At 39.1% G+C, this 18026-nt stretch overlaps 1 protein-coding gene across 3 annotated transcripts in view; it reads right to left on the bottom strand.

Annotated features, from left to right (window-relative positions):
* The window catches only part of ptprn2 (protein tyrosine phosphatase receptor type N2), a 439783-nt gene extending 423638 nt beyond the window's left edge, over positions 1 to 16145 (bottom strand). Inside the window, exon 1 of one of the 3 annotated variants that reach the window (XM_061965795.2) lies at positions 15947 to 16145. In XM_061965795.2, the coding sequence (XP_061821779.1) occupies positions 15947 to 16082 (136 nt within the window). In that variant the 5' untranslated portion in view covers positions 16083 to 16145. Of the gene's footprint in view, positions 1 to 2328; positions 3052 to 7302; positions 7393 to 15946 lie in introns of those variants that run through there. The other 2 variants (XM_061965796.1, XM_072913464.1) reach the window with 2 other exon arrangements.
* Between the last annotated feature and the right edge of the window lie 1881 nt (positions 16146 to 18026).

Raw genomic sequence — 18026 nt, 5'->3', positions numbered from 1 at the left:
ATTTCAGCCCATTTTAATACTTAGCAAACTCATCCCGCGGGCCGTACGTTTGACACCCCCGGTGTAAGAGAGTGTTTTGCGTTTTTCCCATCATGCCTTTCAATTAATTTGAATGGGTGTAATTTTGATTTCTTTGTGGTGATGGGACTTTTTTTTTTCTAATATCCACAAAGTTCACTGAGCAGGTTGTGTTATGTGCGACAATGTTTGTTGACTTTTTGTGCTGGTTGAATTTTTTTTTCTGCACCATGACTAGGGATGATGTTCGAAATCGGTTCTCCCGGTTGTACGATAAGAAAAAAAACGATTCCATGGACTTGAATCCCTTTTTGAGAACCGGTTCCGTTATCGAGGCCACTATAGTCAAGAAAAAGAGTTGGTTCTTTATTCGAATCCCTGGGAACGAATCCCTTCCCACGTACAGGAAATGCCCCGTGGGACCTGCAACGTTATGCCCATTTGATTGTAGACTCTTACTGACACCTTGTGGCGATATGAAAATACTACGCGTCATTAGTTTGGGCACTTCCGGGTTGGCGAGACAATTGAGAAGTAGACAAGTTGTGTTAGCTCTTACAAGCCTTGGAAAAGATAAGTCTGTAAGTAAACTGTTTAACTTGTTTATGTAACTCAATATTAAGGTGGAAAGTGGTTAAGTTGATACTAAGATGTTTATTGAAAAACAAATTTTGTGCACTGTTTCAATGGATGTTTTGAGGACTTAAAATGGCTGCCAGTCGTGTATTTCCACCATCGAAATAGTTTCAACACTCAGAAGTATTTCTTTGATGATAGTACTGTAGCTAATATTTACATATTGTGTATTACATTTCAGTATGTTAATTGAATCACATAGCTTATACATTTGTCATTGTGTGTATTTCAGTTTAAAAAAATAAAAAATTACAGTCCAGTGCAAGACAAAAGTAAAGATAGGAAAAGACAAAGCAAGATCAACAACAATAAAGAGCCTGAATGGATTAATCTGCTTTGGATTGTTTGTTAGCTGTCTGCCATGCTGTATAACCTCAACACGTATAGTGAGGGCAGAACAGGCAATATGCAATTATTGCCAGGCTTCGCTCTCATGTAAGGGGGGGGGGGAAGAATTGTTGATTGATGACTGTGGTGTTCTTAGTGTCATAGTGTGTGTAGTTAGTCTGTTCCAATAGCAGCAGAAGTGCACTTTTTGGAGAGCTGTATTATTTTCAGTTTTGTGCCCAAAGGACTGATTTTATTTAACACTATATCATTATTTATACACCTATAGAGATCACAGAGACAGGTTGTTTATGTGTTACTGTATTTATTTGTTTTTCTGAAAAATCCCACTTAATATACTTTGGGTAACAACAGTCAATATTTTTTTTTTTTTTTTTTTTTTTTTTAGGGGGGTAAAAGTCAATATTTTTTTATTTATTTTATTTTTTTCTTATAAAATAAAAGTGAGCTTTTGTTAAACCAAATATTGTGTTTTTTTCCCATATACAACAACCTATCTGGATTCGATAACAGAATCGATAAGGATTCGATAATGGGCTTGAACTCGATCATTTCTTATCAAACATCATCCCTAACTAGGAAAGGTTGTTTGGATTTGGTTATAGAAGTAAATGATGTCCTGGTTATGTCAAGAAAGTGCACATCATGGTCACTGACCTGAGTTTATTCCAGTGTTTCCAAAAAACGGAAAAAAATGTGTCACCTGTCAGAACCCTGGGTATATGAGTTTAATATAAACACCCCGCATTTCCTGATATGCTTATAGAAATTGAACTCGGGCCCTCAGTCTCGTGGGCCGAATTGAAGATGCATGTGGGCGTGGTTTGGACACCCTGGTTTATGTAAATGTGTGAGTAGGTGCAATTTGTTATGGTAGTGATAGAGCAGTCTGTTTTTGTGTTTGACTACTGCAACTCTCTCCTGTTTGGTCTGCCTCACAAGTCACTTCACAAACTTCAGCTTCTCCAGAACTCTGCAGCCCGGATAATCACCAGAACCCCTTCAATCCAGCACATCACCCCTGTTCTGCAGCAACTCCACTGGCTACCCATCAAACATCGTATCCACTTTAAAATAATTCTCCTCACTTTCAAAGCCATCCATAACCTCTCTCCATCTTATCTCTCTGACCTGATCCATGTCGCCACGCCCTCACGTTCCCTAAGATCCTCTTCATCCATCCATCTCACTGTCCCTTTATTTAAAGTGTCCACCATGGGTGCCCGAGCTTTCAGCCGCTCTGCCCCACATCTTTGGAACTCTTTGCCACCAGACCTTCGTAACTTAGACTCAATATCCCTCTTCAAATCAAGACTCAAAACACACCTATTCCTGACTGCTTATTCATTGTAATCATCTTTACTTCTCTATCTTTGTTGTTGTTATTTTTGTTGTTTTTATCCAATTTGATTTTATTGTTTTGATTTTGTACGGTGTCCTTGAGTGCCCAGAAAGGTGCCTTATAAATAAAATGTATTATTATTATTATTATAATGTCTGTTTTTCCACTTGTTAACGAGACGCTGCATTTCAAAGGGCGATCCAAAATAAAATAGAAATTTGATGTCATAAACAAGTCAAAGGATGACACCGCACGATGTACACGTGGTGTGGCATATATGATGTCGTCCCTGTACTATGCATGAGAGCGGTCACTCTTATGCATCTATTTCTGCAGTTGCGGGCGTTTGTACTACAAATAAACGGTAGTAATTATAACCGCTGTAAAACTCCGGACGGTTAGTATTACCTTATTGATCAAAAAACCGTCTCATTCATAACTGCACTTTGATACGGACAAACTGACTGGCGCTAGCTCGCTTAAATGCTAACCGACATTAACGTCTTTTCCCCATTATTCCTCAATCTAAACTTGTAGAAACACATTACTGTTTAAACAACTGAGCTACAGTATTCACAGTAAACAAAGGATCTGCTGGGTTTTTTTGCCCAAAAGGATCGATAAACTTGACGGTGTCAAGTTGAAACAGATGGACTCAAACTCAATAGGAAGTGAACTCACATGACGTCACTTAAACCCAGTGTTGGGTTAGTTACTGAAAACCAGTAACTAGTTACAGTTACCTTATTTCAAAAGTAACTCAGTTACTAACTCAGTTACTTACACTAATAAGTAATGCGTTACTGTGAAAAGTAACTATTTAGTTACTTATATATATATTTTTTATTTTTTTTAAGGCCCCCTTTAATGCCCTTTTAGCCTTCATTTCAGTACTGCTATTGCACTGGAGAATAATACAATCTGTTGATCAACATGACATGCATTTGCATCACTGAACTCTGCTAAGCAATGTGCTCTACATACAACACATAAAGACAAAGATATGCTTCAAAGGGCCAATTTGTTTCAGGCCAGAACAAATTGACAAAACTATTTTAAATAGCTGCAACATAACATACATAAGTAACAAACAGCATAATAACAACATAGCTGTAAAGCAAGGAAATCACACACTACATACACAAAGCCTAACCAGGCGTTTTTTTCTCTCAAGGAATTCTGAAATAAAATCATGTCTGAAGCCCAGAACACTCTACACATTTCCCCAGTTTTAATTTAGAGATAAGGAAAGATTGGCCTGGCCCACTAGCATCCCTCTTTATGTTTGTGAACTTTATAGTCTATACATTTAGAGTGATGTGATAATCAAACACTTTAGAAGTCTAGAATGAAAGAGCAAGAGTATATAAGAGAATTGACAGAGTGTGTGTACCTTCAGTGCGCAGGGCCTTGTTAAAATCCAGCCACTGTTGCGTCAAAGCATGTTGCTTTTGTAGCTGTTTCAGCAGATTTTAATTGCTAAGATAGGATCTTTGATCCAAGACACAACTTACATTTAACTAAAATGTTATTCTCTTTGTGGTCGACAAAAGAAAAGTAGTGAGAATATCTCCATGTTAAGAAACTCTGCTTCATGCTTCGCCATGTCTTCTTAGTAAACACAGACACGCCTCCTCCCACACACACACATACACATACACACACACACACACATACACACCTACACACAGCGCGCCTCTTCCTTGTCGCCTCTTCCGCAGCGCTCCAATAAAACACACTCAGATCTTCTGTTTCTAGCCGATACTACATAGAAAATAACATAAAATAACGCAGTAACGCATCATGTAGTAACGGTAACTGAGATACTGAATATAAAAAAATAACGTGTTAGATTACTATTTACTGCCGAAAGTAACGCCGTTAAGGTAACGCGTAAGTCCCAACACTGCTTAAACCCGAAATGAAACAACTGATCACCCTTACTATTTCAAATAAAAAGGCAAACATATGTAAAAATAAAAAAAATAAATAAAAAGGCTCTTGTGAAGCCAGAACAATATTTGATGTTTCCTCTGACAAAAACGTATAGAGCAGGGCTATTCAACTACATAATGAAGAGGGCCGCAGTTTCAAGAGTTCAAGGGCTCAGGGGCCGGACTTAACCCTTGTGTAATGTTCATATTGTTGTTACTCAGCCAACGTTTGTGGGTCTGATGGACCCGTTGCATTTTGTGGCTTTTAATGCCTCATAATCAAACACTTTTATGTTAAAATACTAAACAGATGCTTATTAGGATAAGGTAAACATCTGTTCAGTATTTTAACATAAAAGTGTTTGATTGTGAGGCATTAAAAGCCACAAAATGCAACGGGTCCATCAGACCCACAAACGCTGGCTGAGTAACAACAATATGAACGTTGCACGGAAAATTTCTCTGCCAGTTTCTGCATCCTACAGGGATTCTTCTTTTGTGTTTCTGGACCTGCGGTTCCCACACAAGGTTGCAACATTGTTTGTCAACACTGTCTGCTCTCATTTTCTCGCACATTTGACCCTCTGATGTTCTGTGTACCTACTAGAGATGCGCGGTTTGCGGACACAACCGCGGAGTCCGCGGATAAACCGCGGGTCGGGCGGGTAAAAATAGATTTTAAATAGATGCGGGCGGTTGGCGGTTGAACCAATTCGGAAATATATATACATAGTTAAATGTTGTTACCCACATACGAAAAACGAGCAGCACTCTTTGAAACAGTCAATTATTCATCAGGCACCGCGTCCCAGCAACAAGTGGCGCACGTGAGCGCTCCTTCAGCGCAGCAGGGCGCATTTTAGAGGCCAGGCGCTCTCGCATGAATCCTGGCACTGTAGATGCCATTTTATTCCTGCATAGTGCTAACAAAAAAAAAAGTAAGTAGACATACGGTTGGATATGTTAAACGAATTAGTCTACGTTACCTATAGGCTATACCAAATAAGCCCATGTCTAACCTATATTGAGTTCGGTCAGCTAAATAATTTTGATGGTTACGTGTTGTTTGGGCGCACTACAATGCAAAGGAATTAAGGCAATTGCGTTGTTTATTGTGGGTTTTTTTCTATTCGAGATATACTACTATGTGTGAATAATTATTTGGCCTCGCTTTCAAGTGAAGCGCATCTCCGATTGGCGACAATGTAAGGCTATTTAGCCTGCTTTGTTTGTCGCGACCGTCTATTTTCATTATAATTCAAGTTTGATGATAAAGTGCAGTCTGATGGGTTTGATTTCCCCCCTTCAGCTATTTGCCTTGGCCAATAAGTTGCAGGTAATTTATTATTATCATTTATTTAATTTATTTTTGTTTAAATAGAGATGACATACATATGCTATTGTATAATTTAAGTTTGTGTGCGTGATTGACAGCCTAAGGCTTATGAGGCACATTTTTTATTTATTTTTTTACTTCAACTTAAAAACGTATGAGCCTATGCCTACAACATAGGCTATGTGTTTATCTTTATTTTCCTGCCTGTCCTTGACAATGGAGATTGTCTGATATTTTGTCATGGCTGCAGATCAATCAATAAAGGTTCATCTTTGTCGCGAAATTGTTCACTGCTTCACTGTGCACCCCGCTCTTGTCCCTATTTGAGCATTATAACGTTAACAAGTTAATATTCATTGAAATAAATTCAGAACATTTTTTTACCTAACGAAAATATAGGCCTAGTCTTTCTAAAACATTTTTTTAAATTCTTAAAAGCCTTGTTCTGCTTGCTGAAACTGCGCACACAAAATGTGAGGAACGCACTCCTCATCTGAGGGCATTGGCAACAATAGTCAACACTTTCTTAATGGAAATGACAATAATATTATAATAATGATAAATAATATTATCACGCATTAATATCTCTTAGCCACGAATGCGTGGCACGCATTGAATGTCTCTGCTGCATTGGATCAGTCTCCTTTAACAGGCAAAAGCTTTATAACCTCACTAATGCCTTGCATCGTCTATATTAGATATATAACAACGGGCGGGTGCGGGCGGGTGTGGTTTTGATAAAATGTTGGATTGGGTGATGGCGGATGGTTGACGACTTTTGTGATGCGGTTGCGGATGAAATAATTGCCTATCCGCGCATCTCTAGTACCTACACTCTGTCCTCCTCCTGTCTAGGCCTGCTGTGTGTGTGTGTGTGTGGTACACAGAACATCAATTTCCACACTTCTATTAGCCCCGGACATTTTATATGTAATAGAAATGTGTAGGGGGGGTGTGGTCATTAAATATGTATTCTGATATATGTTCTTGACAAAAAATGAGCCAAAGTCAGTGAGTCTCAGTTTGAAAAATTAATTAATTGTATCATTTTTCTTGTAATAAAAAATGAAAATGGGTCCCACAGACCCGAACACCACACAAGGGTTAAAAATGTGGATGCTTTGTCAGAATTATCTTTCTTTGAGACTGCGTTTACTTAATTACAAAGTAAACACACCAGTTTTCACACTGCACGGTCAATAAATTCAATAGTCTGTTTTAGCTGGACCCCAAGTTAAAAAACTTATTCGGGTGTTACCATTTAGTAGTCAGTTGTACGGAATATGTACTGTACTGTGCAATCTACTAATACAAGTTTCAATCAATCAATCAAAAAAGCTACTCGTTTCCAGCGTGAGCAGCTACTTAAAAGCATGAAGAAACAGACGCTCTAGAAGTTTTGTTGAGGATAGATGTTCCTAATAATATAATATATTCACACAATAAACTACAAATGTTTACACACGTAGAAATTGTACAACATTCACTCACCAAATATTGCATACTTCACAGTTAAACCTGAGGTGTAGCGTTGTCGCCCTCTACTGGTCAAAGTTAGCGCTACGTGTATTAAACGAGGTTTGATCATTTTCAGAAATAACAACACGACCACGAATACAAAATACATCTCAAAGTTAGCCATTTCAATACAAACAAACTAAATATCTCTACGGACAATATTTACTTACAAATGTTTAACCAGGTTTCGTGATGAAGCTTACACACTGGGATTTCTGGCATTGTCGCTGCTTGTCCGTCGCTTAAAAGGTCCGACAGGAAACAATGACTCAAGCCTATTTAAGTTATGCTCGGCGGCCGCCTGTTGAAAACGCCTGGTATAGTGATTCTATTTATTTTACTAATTAAAAAAATACAACTTTGTTAAAAGATTTTAGTGTGTGTATTTAGCACATTCAACAAAACCACAATAATAAAGATACCCGTGATCATTTTGGTCACAATAACTTTATTTAGCCATTTTGTTTTAGTTGTGCATATTTGAGGTTCCCTCACCCACTTCTTAATAGAAACAGATCCTATTTTATTATTATTTTTGGTTGTGATTTTTTTTTTTTTATTCAAGTGCAAATTTTTGCTTACAGACAGTATATTTTATTTGTTTTATTTAGTTTAGTTTCGTTTATTAAAGGGGAACATTATCACAATTTCAGAAGGGTTAAAACCATTAAAAATCATTTCCCAGTGGCTTATTTTATTTTTCGAAGTTTCTTTCAAAATTTTACCCATCACGCAATATCCCTAAAAAAAGCTTCAAAGTGCCTGATTTTAACCATCGTTATATACACCCGTCCATTTTCCTGTGACGTCTCACAGTGATGCCAATACAAACAAACATGGCGGATAGAACAGCAAGGTATAGCGACATTAGCTCGGATTCAGACTCGGATTTCAGCGGCTTAACACTGTCTGATAAGATAATTACTAACAACTATGAACTAGGTTTACAGCATATGAAATACATTTGGCAACAACATGCACTTTGAGAGTGCAGACAGCCCATTTCAGGCGCGCAAAGAACATATATTTTTCTACGATTTCAGCACTAAGGTTAACCATACCTAAATAGACACAAAATACTGCATTACACAAGACTACCCAAATGTACTCGAATGATTGAAAAAAATAAATGTTTTTAAGCTTAATTACTGGTAAACACAGTTTATGTATAATAATTTACGTAAAACCGCGAGTAATGAATAAAGTTTTCATCAATTAATATATTCTGTAGACATACCCTCATCCGCTCTCTTTTCCTGAAAGCTGATCTGTCCAGTTTTGGAGTTGATGTCAGCAGGCCAGGGAAGCTAGGGTCGATATTCTTCTCTTGATCATCTTCGGTGGCATAAGGGACGGTGTGAGCCAAGACATCCAGGGGGTTTAGCTCGCTCGTCTGCGGGAACAAACTGCCGCCATTGCTTGCCGTGCTACCGTGGTCCTTTGTCCCTGAATTGCTCACACACTCCGGCAGATTCAATGGGGGTCTGGCGGCAGATTTCTTTGACTTTATCGTTGGAAATGCATCTGCTTTGAGTGTCGCAGGATATCCACACATTCTTGCCATCTCTGTCGTAGCATAGTTTTTGTCGGTAAAGTGTGCGGAACAAACGACTGACCATTTCGTCGGCTTTCCCCACGCCCTCGTATTTTGAACAAATTTTGTCCAATTTCTTGCCACTTTCGCATCTTTGGGCCACTGGTGCAACATGAATCCGTCCCTGTTTGTGTTGTTACACCCTCCGACAACACACCGACGAAAGTGAGAAAATGGTGGATTGCTTCCCGATGTGACGTCACACATCGCTCCGAGAGCGAATAATAGAAAGGCGTTTAATTCGCCAAAATTCACCCATTTAGAGTTCGGAAATCGGTTAAAAAAATATATGGTCTTTTTTCTGCAACATCAAGGTATATATTGACGCTTACATAGGTCTGGTGATAATGTTCCCCTTTAAGGATCCCTATTAGTTTACACCGCAGTGGAGACTATTCTTCCTGGGGTTCAGGCAAAAAACATCACACAATCACAAAACAAAAGATAACAATGCAGTACAACATGATCAAATAATAAAATGTTGTAATACAAAAATAGCAACAACAAAGAACCAAAAAACAAACAAACAATAACTTCTAGTTTACATAATAATGTTCATACTAAAGATAAAAAGAGCAATATAAAAAAAATATATATTTATATATATATATATATATATATATATATATATATATATATATATATATATATATATATATTATACATATTTATATATTTAACTTTAGTATGTAAAAGGTAACATTTCAATTACAATGTTAAAATATATGAGAAATACAAGTTATTACATTTGAAATGGTATATTTCCATTATTATTAAGTATTGTCATTACATCAGATAATTTGGTCTAAAAAAATAAAATAACAATATTGTTTATCAGCAATAATTTGTAGGTTAATATATCGTCGCAGTAGTACACGCCAAACTGTGACACAACAAATGATTCGGCTCGGACAGGAAGTGAAAGGAGAGTTGATTTGAGGCAAGAAACATACTTGTTGCTGTTTTCTATGGGACTAATACAATGATTAAAAAATGCAGTTAGACTAACAGGGGCATCATTATTTACATATTACATGTTGTATTCTCTTACTTGGCTAGTTTGGCAGGGATGAGTCACTGGCAGATTCTTTTGGCTCATAGGACTCCTGAGGCAGCGGACAAGTACCGACAGGCCAAGCGGTGTGCGGCTTCAGCGGTCGCAGAGGCAAAAACTCGGACATGGGAGGAGTTCGGTGAGGCCATGGAAAACGACTTCCGGACGGCTTCGAAGCAATTCTGGACCACCATCCGCCGCCTCAGGAAGGGGAAGCAGTGCACTATCAACACCGTGTATGGTGAGGATGGTGTTCTGCTGACCTCGACTGCGGATGTTGTGGATCGATGGAGGGAATACTTCGAAGACCTCCTCAATCCCACCAACACGTCTTCCTATGAGGAAGCAGTGCCTGGGGAGTCTGTGGTGGGCTCTCCTATTTCTGGGGCTGAGGTTGCTGAGGTAGTTAAAAAGCTCCTCGGTGGCAAGGCTCCGGGGATAGATGAGATCCGCCCGGAGTTCCTTAAGGCTCTGGATGCTGTGGGGCTGTCTTGGTTGACAAGACTCTGCAGCATCGCGTGGACATCGGGGGCGGTACCTCTGGATTGGCAGACCGGGGTGGTGGTTCCTCTCTTTAAGAAGGGGAACCGGAGGGTGTGTTCTAACTATCGTGGGATCACACTCCTCAGCCTTCCCGGTAAGGTCTATTCAGGTGTACTGGAGAGGAGGCTACGCCGGATAGTCGAACCTCGGATTCAGGAGGAACAGTGTGGTTTTCGTCCTGGTCGTGGAACTGTGGACCAGCTCTATACTCTCGGCAGGGTCCTTGAGGGTGCATGGGAGTTTGCCCAACCAGTCTACATGTGTTTTGTGGACTTGGAGAAGGCATTCGACCGTGTCCCTCGGGAAGTCCTGTGGGGAGTGCTCAGAGAGTACGGGGTATCGGACTGTCTGATTGTGGCAGTCCGCTCCCTGTATGATCAGTGCCAGAGCTTGGTCCGCATTGCCGGTAGTAAGTCGGACACGTTTCCAGTGAGGGTTGGACTCCGCCAAGGCTGCCCTTTGTCACCGATTCTGTTCATAACTTTTATGGACAGAATTTCTAGGCGCAGTCAAGGCGTTGAGGGGATCTGGTTTGGTGGCTGCAGGATTAGGTCTCTGCTTTTTGCAGATGATGTGGTCCTGATGGCTTCATCTGGCCAGGATCTTCAGCTCTCACTGGATCGGTTCGCAGCTGAGTGTGAAGCGACTGGGATGAGAATCAGCACCTCCAAGTCCGAGTCCATGGTTCTCGCCCGGAAAAGGGTGGAGTGCCATCTCCGGGTTGGGGAGGAGATCTTGCCCCAAGTGGAGGAGTTCAAGTACCTCGGAGTCTTGTTCACGAGTGGGGGAAGAGTGGATCGTGAGATCGACAGGTGGATCGGTGCGGCGTCTTCAGTAATGCGGACGCTGTATCGATCCGTTGTGGTGAAGAAGGAGCTGAGCCGGAAGGCAGAGCTCTCAATTTACCGGTCGATCTACGTTCCCATCCTCACCTATGGTCATGAGCTTTGGGTTATGACCGAAAGGACAAGATCACGGGTACAAGCGGCTGAAATGAGTTTCCTCCGCCGGGTGGCGGGGCTCTCCCTTAGAGATAGGGTGAGAAGCTCTGCCATCCGGGAGGAACTCAAAGTAAAGCCGCTGCTCCTCCACATCGAGAGGAGCCAGATGAGGTGGTTCGGGCATCTGGTCAGGATGCCACCCGAACGCCTCCCTAGGGAGGTGTTTCGGGCACGTCCGACCGGTAGGAGGCCACGGGGAAGACCCAGGACACGCTGGGAAGACTATCTCTCCCGGCTGGCCTGGGAACGCCTCGGGGTCCCACAGGAAGAGCTGGACGAAGTGGCTGGGGAGAGGGAAGTCTGGGCTTCCCTGCTTAAGCTGCTGCCCCCGCGACCCGACCTCGGATAAGCGGAAGAAGATGGATGGATGGATGGATGGAGTCACTGGCAGACACCCGAGTGCTGATTCAGTAAAAAACTTGCGGGTTTCGAACGATTCATTCATGACTCGCACCCCACTCATGACAACTGAATGCATCAATCTGAATATAAACAACCCAGCAGGCACAAGACATTGATACAACGTTGATTGTGCACACTCTTGGCATTCTCTCCATGAGCTTCAAGCACACCTGTGAGGTGAAAACCATTTCAGGTGACTACCTCTTGAAGCCCATCGAGAGAATGCCGAGAGTGTGCGAAAAAGTAATCAGAACAAAGGGTGGCTATTTTGAAGAAACTAGAATAGAAAACATGTTTTCAGTTATTTCACCTTTTTTTTGTTAAGTACATAACTCCACGTGTTCATTCCTAGTTTTGATGCCTTCAGTGACAATCTACAATGTAAATAGTCGTGAAAATAAAGAAAACGCATTGAATGAGGAGAAGGTGTGTCCAAACTTTTGGCCTGTACTGTACATGTCCTTTAAAACTGACTTTGAAGCAACGTTGCAAAATAGTTGTATTTGTAAATTGAGACAACGTTGGTGTGTAACATAAAATCCACGTTGTTGGAAAATGACCAAATTTCAATGGTGAAATCAACGTCACAAGCTGACATTGATTAAACGTCGTCAAAAAGCATGTTGTTTCAATGTTGTATTTGTGTTGTAGAATATTGGTTGGGAAATGACCAAAATTCAATGGTCAAATCAACATTAGAAGCCAACATTGATTAAACGTTGTTAAGAAGCATGTTTCAACGTCATGTTTGAGTTCTTAAGTTGTTTTATTACCATTATTGCTATGTTGTCTATTACCATTGTTGGTATTTTGTCCATTACCATTGTTGGTATTTTGTCCATTACCATTGTTGGTATTTTGTCCATCACCATTGTTGGTATTTTGTCCATTACCATTGTTGGTATTTGGTCCATTACCATTGTTGGTATTTTGTCCATTACCATTGTTGGTATTTTGTCCATTACCATTGTTGGTATTTTGTCCATTACCATTGTTGGTATTTTGTCTATTACCATTGTTGGTATTTTGTCCATTACAATTGTGGGTATTTTGTCTATTACCATTGTTGGTATTTTGTCCATTAAAATTGTGGGTGTTTTGTCTATTACCATTGTTGGTATTTTGTCCATTACCATTGTTAGTATTTTGTTGGTATTTTGTCTATTACCATTGTTAGTATTTTGTTGGTATTTTGTCTATTACCATTGTTGGTATTTTGTCCATTACCATTGTTGGTATTTTGTCCATTACCATTGTTGGTATTTTGTCCATTACCATTGTTGGTATTTTGACTATTACCATTGTTGGTATTTTGTCTATTACCATTGTTGGTATTTTGTCTATTACCACTGTTGGTATTTTGTCCATTACCATTGTTGGTATTTTGTCCATTACCATTGTTGGTATTTTGTCCATCACCATTGTTGGTATTTTGTCCATTACCATTGTTGGTATTTGGTCCATTACCATTGTTGGTATTTTGTCCATTACCATTGTTGGTATTTTGTCCATTACCATTGTTGGTATTTTGTCCATTACCATTGTTGGTATTTTGTCTATTACCATTGTTGGTATTTTGTCCATTACAATTGTGGGTATTTTGTCTATTACCATTGTTGGTATTTTGTCCATTAAAATTGTGGGTGTTTTGTCTATTACCATTGTTGGTATTTTGTCCATTACCATTGTTAGTATTTTGTTGGTATTTTGTCTATTACCATGGTTAGTATTTTGTTGGTATTTTGTCTATTACCATTGTTGGTATTTTGTCCATTACCATTGTTGGTATTTTGTCCATTACCATTGTTGGTATTTTGTCCATTACCATTGTTGGTATTTTGACTATTACCATTGTTGGTATTTTGTCTATTACCATTGTTGGTATTTTGTCTATTACCACTGTTGGTATTTTGTCCATTACCATTGTTGGTATTTTGTCTATTACCATTGTTGGCATTTTGTCCATTACCATTGTTGGTATTTTGTCCATTACCATTGTCGGTATTTTGTCTATTACCTTTGTCGGTATTTTGTCTATTACCATTGTCGGTATTTTGTCTATTACCGGTACCTTTGTCGGTATTTTGTCTATTACCATTGTCGGTATTTTGTCTATTACCATTGTTGGTATTTTGTCCATTACCATCGTTGGTATTTTATCTATTACCATTGTTGGTATTTTGTCTATTACGGTACCATTGTTGGTAATTTGTCTATTACCATTGTCGGTATTTTGTCCATTACCATTGTTGATATTTTGTCCATTACCATTGTCGGTATTTTGTCTATTACCTTTGTCGGTATTTTGTCTATTACCATTGTCGGTATTTTGTCTATTACCGGTACCTTTGTCGGTATTTTGTCTATTACCATTGTCGGTATTTTGTCTATTACCATTGTTGGTATTTTGTCCATTACCATTGTTGATATTTTGTATATTACCATTGTTGGTATTTTATCTATTACCATTGTTGGTATTTTGTCTATTACGGTACCATTGTTGGTAATTTGTCTATTACCATTGTCGGTATTTTGTCTATTACCATTGTTGGTATTTTGTCCATTACCATTGTTGATATTTTGTATATTACCATTGTTGGTATTTTATCTATTACCATTGTTGGTATTTTGTCTATTACCTTTGTCGGTATTTTGTCTATTACCATTGTCGGTATTTTGTCTATTACTATTGTCGGTATTTTGTCTATTACCATTGTTGGCATTTTGTCCATTACCATTGTTGGTATTTTGTCCATTACCATTGTCTGTATTTTGTCTATTACCTTTGTCGGTATTTTGTCTATTACCATTGTCGGTATTTTGTCTATTACCGGTACCTTTGTCGGTATTTTGTCTATTACCATTGTCGGTATTTTGTCTATTACCATTGTTGGTATTTTGTCCACTACCATTGTTGATATTTTGTATATTACCATTGTTGGTATTTTATCTATTACCATTGTTGGTATTTTGTCTATTACCTTTGTCGGTATTTTGTCTATTACCATTGTCGGTATTTTGTCTATTACCATTGTCGGAATTTTGTCTATTACCTTTGTCGGTATTTTGTCTATTACCATTGTCGGTATTTTGTCTATTACCATTGTTGGTATTTTGTCCATTACCATTGTTGGTATTTTGTCTATTACCATTGTTGGTAATTTGTCTATTACCATTGTCGGTATTTTGTCTATTACCATTGTTGGTATTTTGTCCATTACCATTGTTGATATTTTGTATATTACCATTGTTGGTATTTTATCTATTACCATTGTTGGTATTTTGTCTATTACCTTTGTCGGTATTTTGTCTATTACCATTGTCGGTATTTTGTCTATTACCATTGTCGGAATTTTGTCTATTACCTTTGTCGGTATTTTGTCTATTACCATTGTCGGTATTTTGTCTATTACCATTGTCGGTATTTTGTCTATTACCATTGTTAGTATTTTGTCCATTACCATTGTTGGTATTTTATCTATTACCATTGTTGATATTTTGTATATTATCATTGTTGGTATTGTTCATTCAGTGGTGATGCCACTACTCAGTGGCCTAGTGGTTAGAGTGTCCGCCCTGAGATCGGTAGGTTGTAAATTCAAACCCCGGCTGAGTCATACCAAAGACTATAAAAATGGGAGCCATTACCTCCCTGCTTGGCACTCAGCATCAAGGGTTGGAATTGGGGGTTAAATCACCAAAAATGATTCCTGGGCGCGGCCACCACTGCTGCCCACTGCTCCCCTCACCTCCCGGGGGGTGATCAAGGGTGATGGGTCACAGAGGACAAAGTTCACCACACCTGGTGTGTGTGTGACAATCATTGGTACTTTAACTTAATGTAGATTGTTGCCTATGAATTGAACAATTATTGTTAGTTTTTAATGCAAAACATGAATCAAATTAAATTAAAGAATTATTAAAAAAACATTTTTTTTAATAATTTCACATAAATTAAAAAAGTGTGAACACTTTTTTTGTAACGGGGGCCTCAAAATAAGATTCTACTTACTTATTCTACACCAGTTTGGCCACAAATGTGCATTTCATTCAGCATGCATTGATAATAAATAAACTATGAGCTCCAAACAGGGAGTCTATTAATAATGATGAAGCGGTTAATGGAGTGGCGGAATAATGAGGTGTCATCTTGTAGAACACAATGTTTCCGATGCTTGCCGAGGGAGGGGATAAAAAGCCGAAGTTGCGAAGATGCTTACCGAACATTGTGTCGGCGCAGGCAGGTGAGCACGTCAGGCTGGCGGCCAAGACGAGGACGAGGACGGGACGCCAAGAGGACTCCATCGCGCTGCAGCGTCCTTCCATGGCCACGCCGGCCGGGCGCTGCTGGGTCATGTCTGAAGCGAGGAGGAGGCTCACTGACGGAAAAATGGCAGCAAAAAAACACACGCAAAACAACAGCCAGCAGCCCCTCCTGAATGTGTGACGTCACACTGTCGTGGAGGGGAAAACGTGCAGGGCGAGCAGGGCCGCGTCTCGCGTTTTTGACGCCAAGGGGGGCACCTGGCAGAGGATGAAACAAGATGCACCATATGAAAACATTTTTAAAAGGAATTTTACCTGTGCAACCTCATTATACTATTGGCTAAGTTTTATATTCATAAATGTAATTATAAATGTTTGCATAAATGTTTCTCAATACCAGACCTGTTTTTTGTGCCTTTAAAAAAGATTTAGAACTCTGTTAAAACACTCTCACTCTCTACATCTAACAACCAAAAAGCTGTGAAACTAGTATGCTGTGTTCCATCCATCCATCCATTTTCTACCGCTTATTCCCTTCGGGGTCGCGGGGGGCGCTGGAGCCTATCTCAGCTACAATCGGGCGGAAGGCGGGGTACACCCTGGACAAGTCGCCACCTCATCGCAGGGCCAATGCTGTGTTCCAAATGTATGTTATTTACTGAAATTGAGTGAGCCTATGGCTTTGCACTGTTTGTTTTATATATATATATATATATATATTTTTTTTTTTTTTTTTTTTAATTTTATTATAATTTTTTTTTGCATTCTATTTTAGTTACTTTGAATTTACAAACTCTTGGCGCTGTTTTGTACTGTTTTTGTACTTTGATTATTATTTCTCAACAGTGTGTAAATGTTGAAATGTATAAATAAAGGTTTATAAAATTTAAAAAATAAATAAATAAATAAAACGAAAAAAAAAAAAAATAAGTCATACACATTCCCAAAGTATTGAGTTTACAACCCCCTGGCGCTGTTTTGCAGAGGTGGGACCAAGTCATTGTTTTGCAAGTCACAAGTAAGTCTCAAGTCTTTGCCCTCAAGTCTCGAGTCAAGTCCCGAGTCAAGACAGGCAAGTCCAGAGTCAAGTCCAAAGTCAAGACTGGAAAGTCTCAAGTCAAGTCCCAAGTCCTGCATTTTGAATTTCGAGTCCTTTCAAGTCCTTTTAACCACAGACTAATATATTTACACAGATTGTGCATGCTTTTAAAACGCTGTATTTATTTATTAAAACAAGTGCATTTGAAATTGCAGGAAAAAAAATAGTGCAGACATTGCACTTCAAAATAGCACTATTAACCAGTCATTTTAAACATGTAACTCATTCCTTTACAGAATAAACACCTTTGCAAAAACAAGTGCAACTGTACATATTTGCACAAAAGTGTTAACATTGTATTTCCATGGCATATTGCATTGTAACTAGTTCCACAGCAGTTTATATCCTGTTTTTACCTTATCTCATTGATCTCATCTCATACTGTATGTGTGTTTATGTGTGCGTACACATGAAAAACATAACAAATACATGAACAAAACAATGAACAGAGTTGTACTTTTTAGATGTCAGGGCCCTATGCAATATGTACACATATTCTTAATATAGTATACATTTTAACTGACCTTTATTTGACTATGTTTGTCTTTTTGTAGGTGGCTAAAATACGCGGTGCTGCTGACCGCCGTCTAACGTTACGTTACTGTGTGTGATACATTGACTAACATAATGTTACTGTGTGTGATACATTGACTAACGTAATGTTACTGTGTGTGATACATTGACTAACGTAACGTTATGTATAGGTACCTCATGCAACCCTGCTTAAAAAAATCACTTGACAAAAAGTATGAATAAGGTAGCAAACTGCAGTGGACGCAACAGATTGCCGTGTTTGCAACGACGTTATAACCGTAGACATCTTATAAGTAGACAGAGCATTGGCTGCTGTGACACGAGCAATTTGGCCGCCATCTTGAAGTGGTGATGAGGAGCCGGTGAGCAGCCTAAACTGACAGTTGACAGGTAGAAAACAA

This window comes from Nerophis lumbriciformis, linkage group LG07 (genome assembly GCF_033978685.3).
Source record: "Nerophis lumbriciformis linkage group LG07, RoL_Nlum_v2.1, whole genome shotgun sequence".
Taxonomy (NCBI): domain Eukaryota; kingdom Metazoa; phylum Chordata; class Actinopteri; order Syngnathiformes; family Syngnathidae; genus Nerophis; species Nerophis lumbriciformis.
This window is presented reverse-complemented; position numbering and strand designations above follow the sequence as displayed.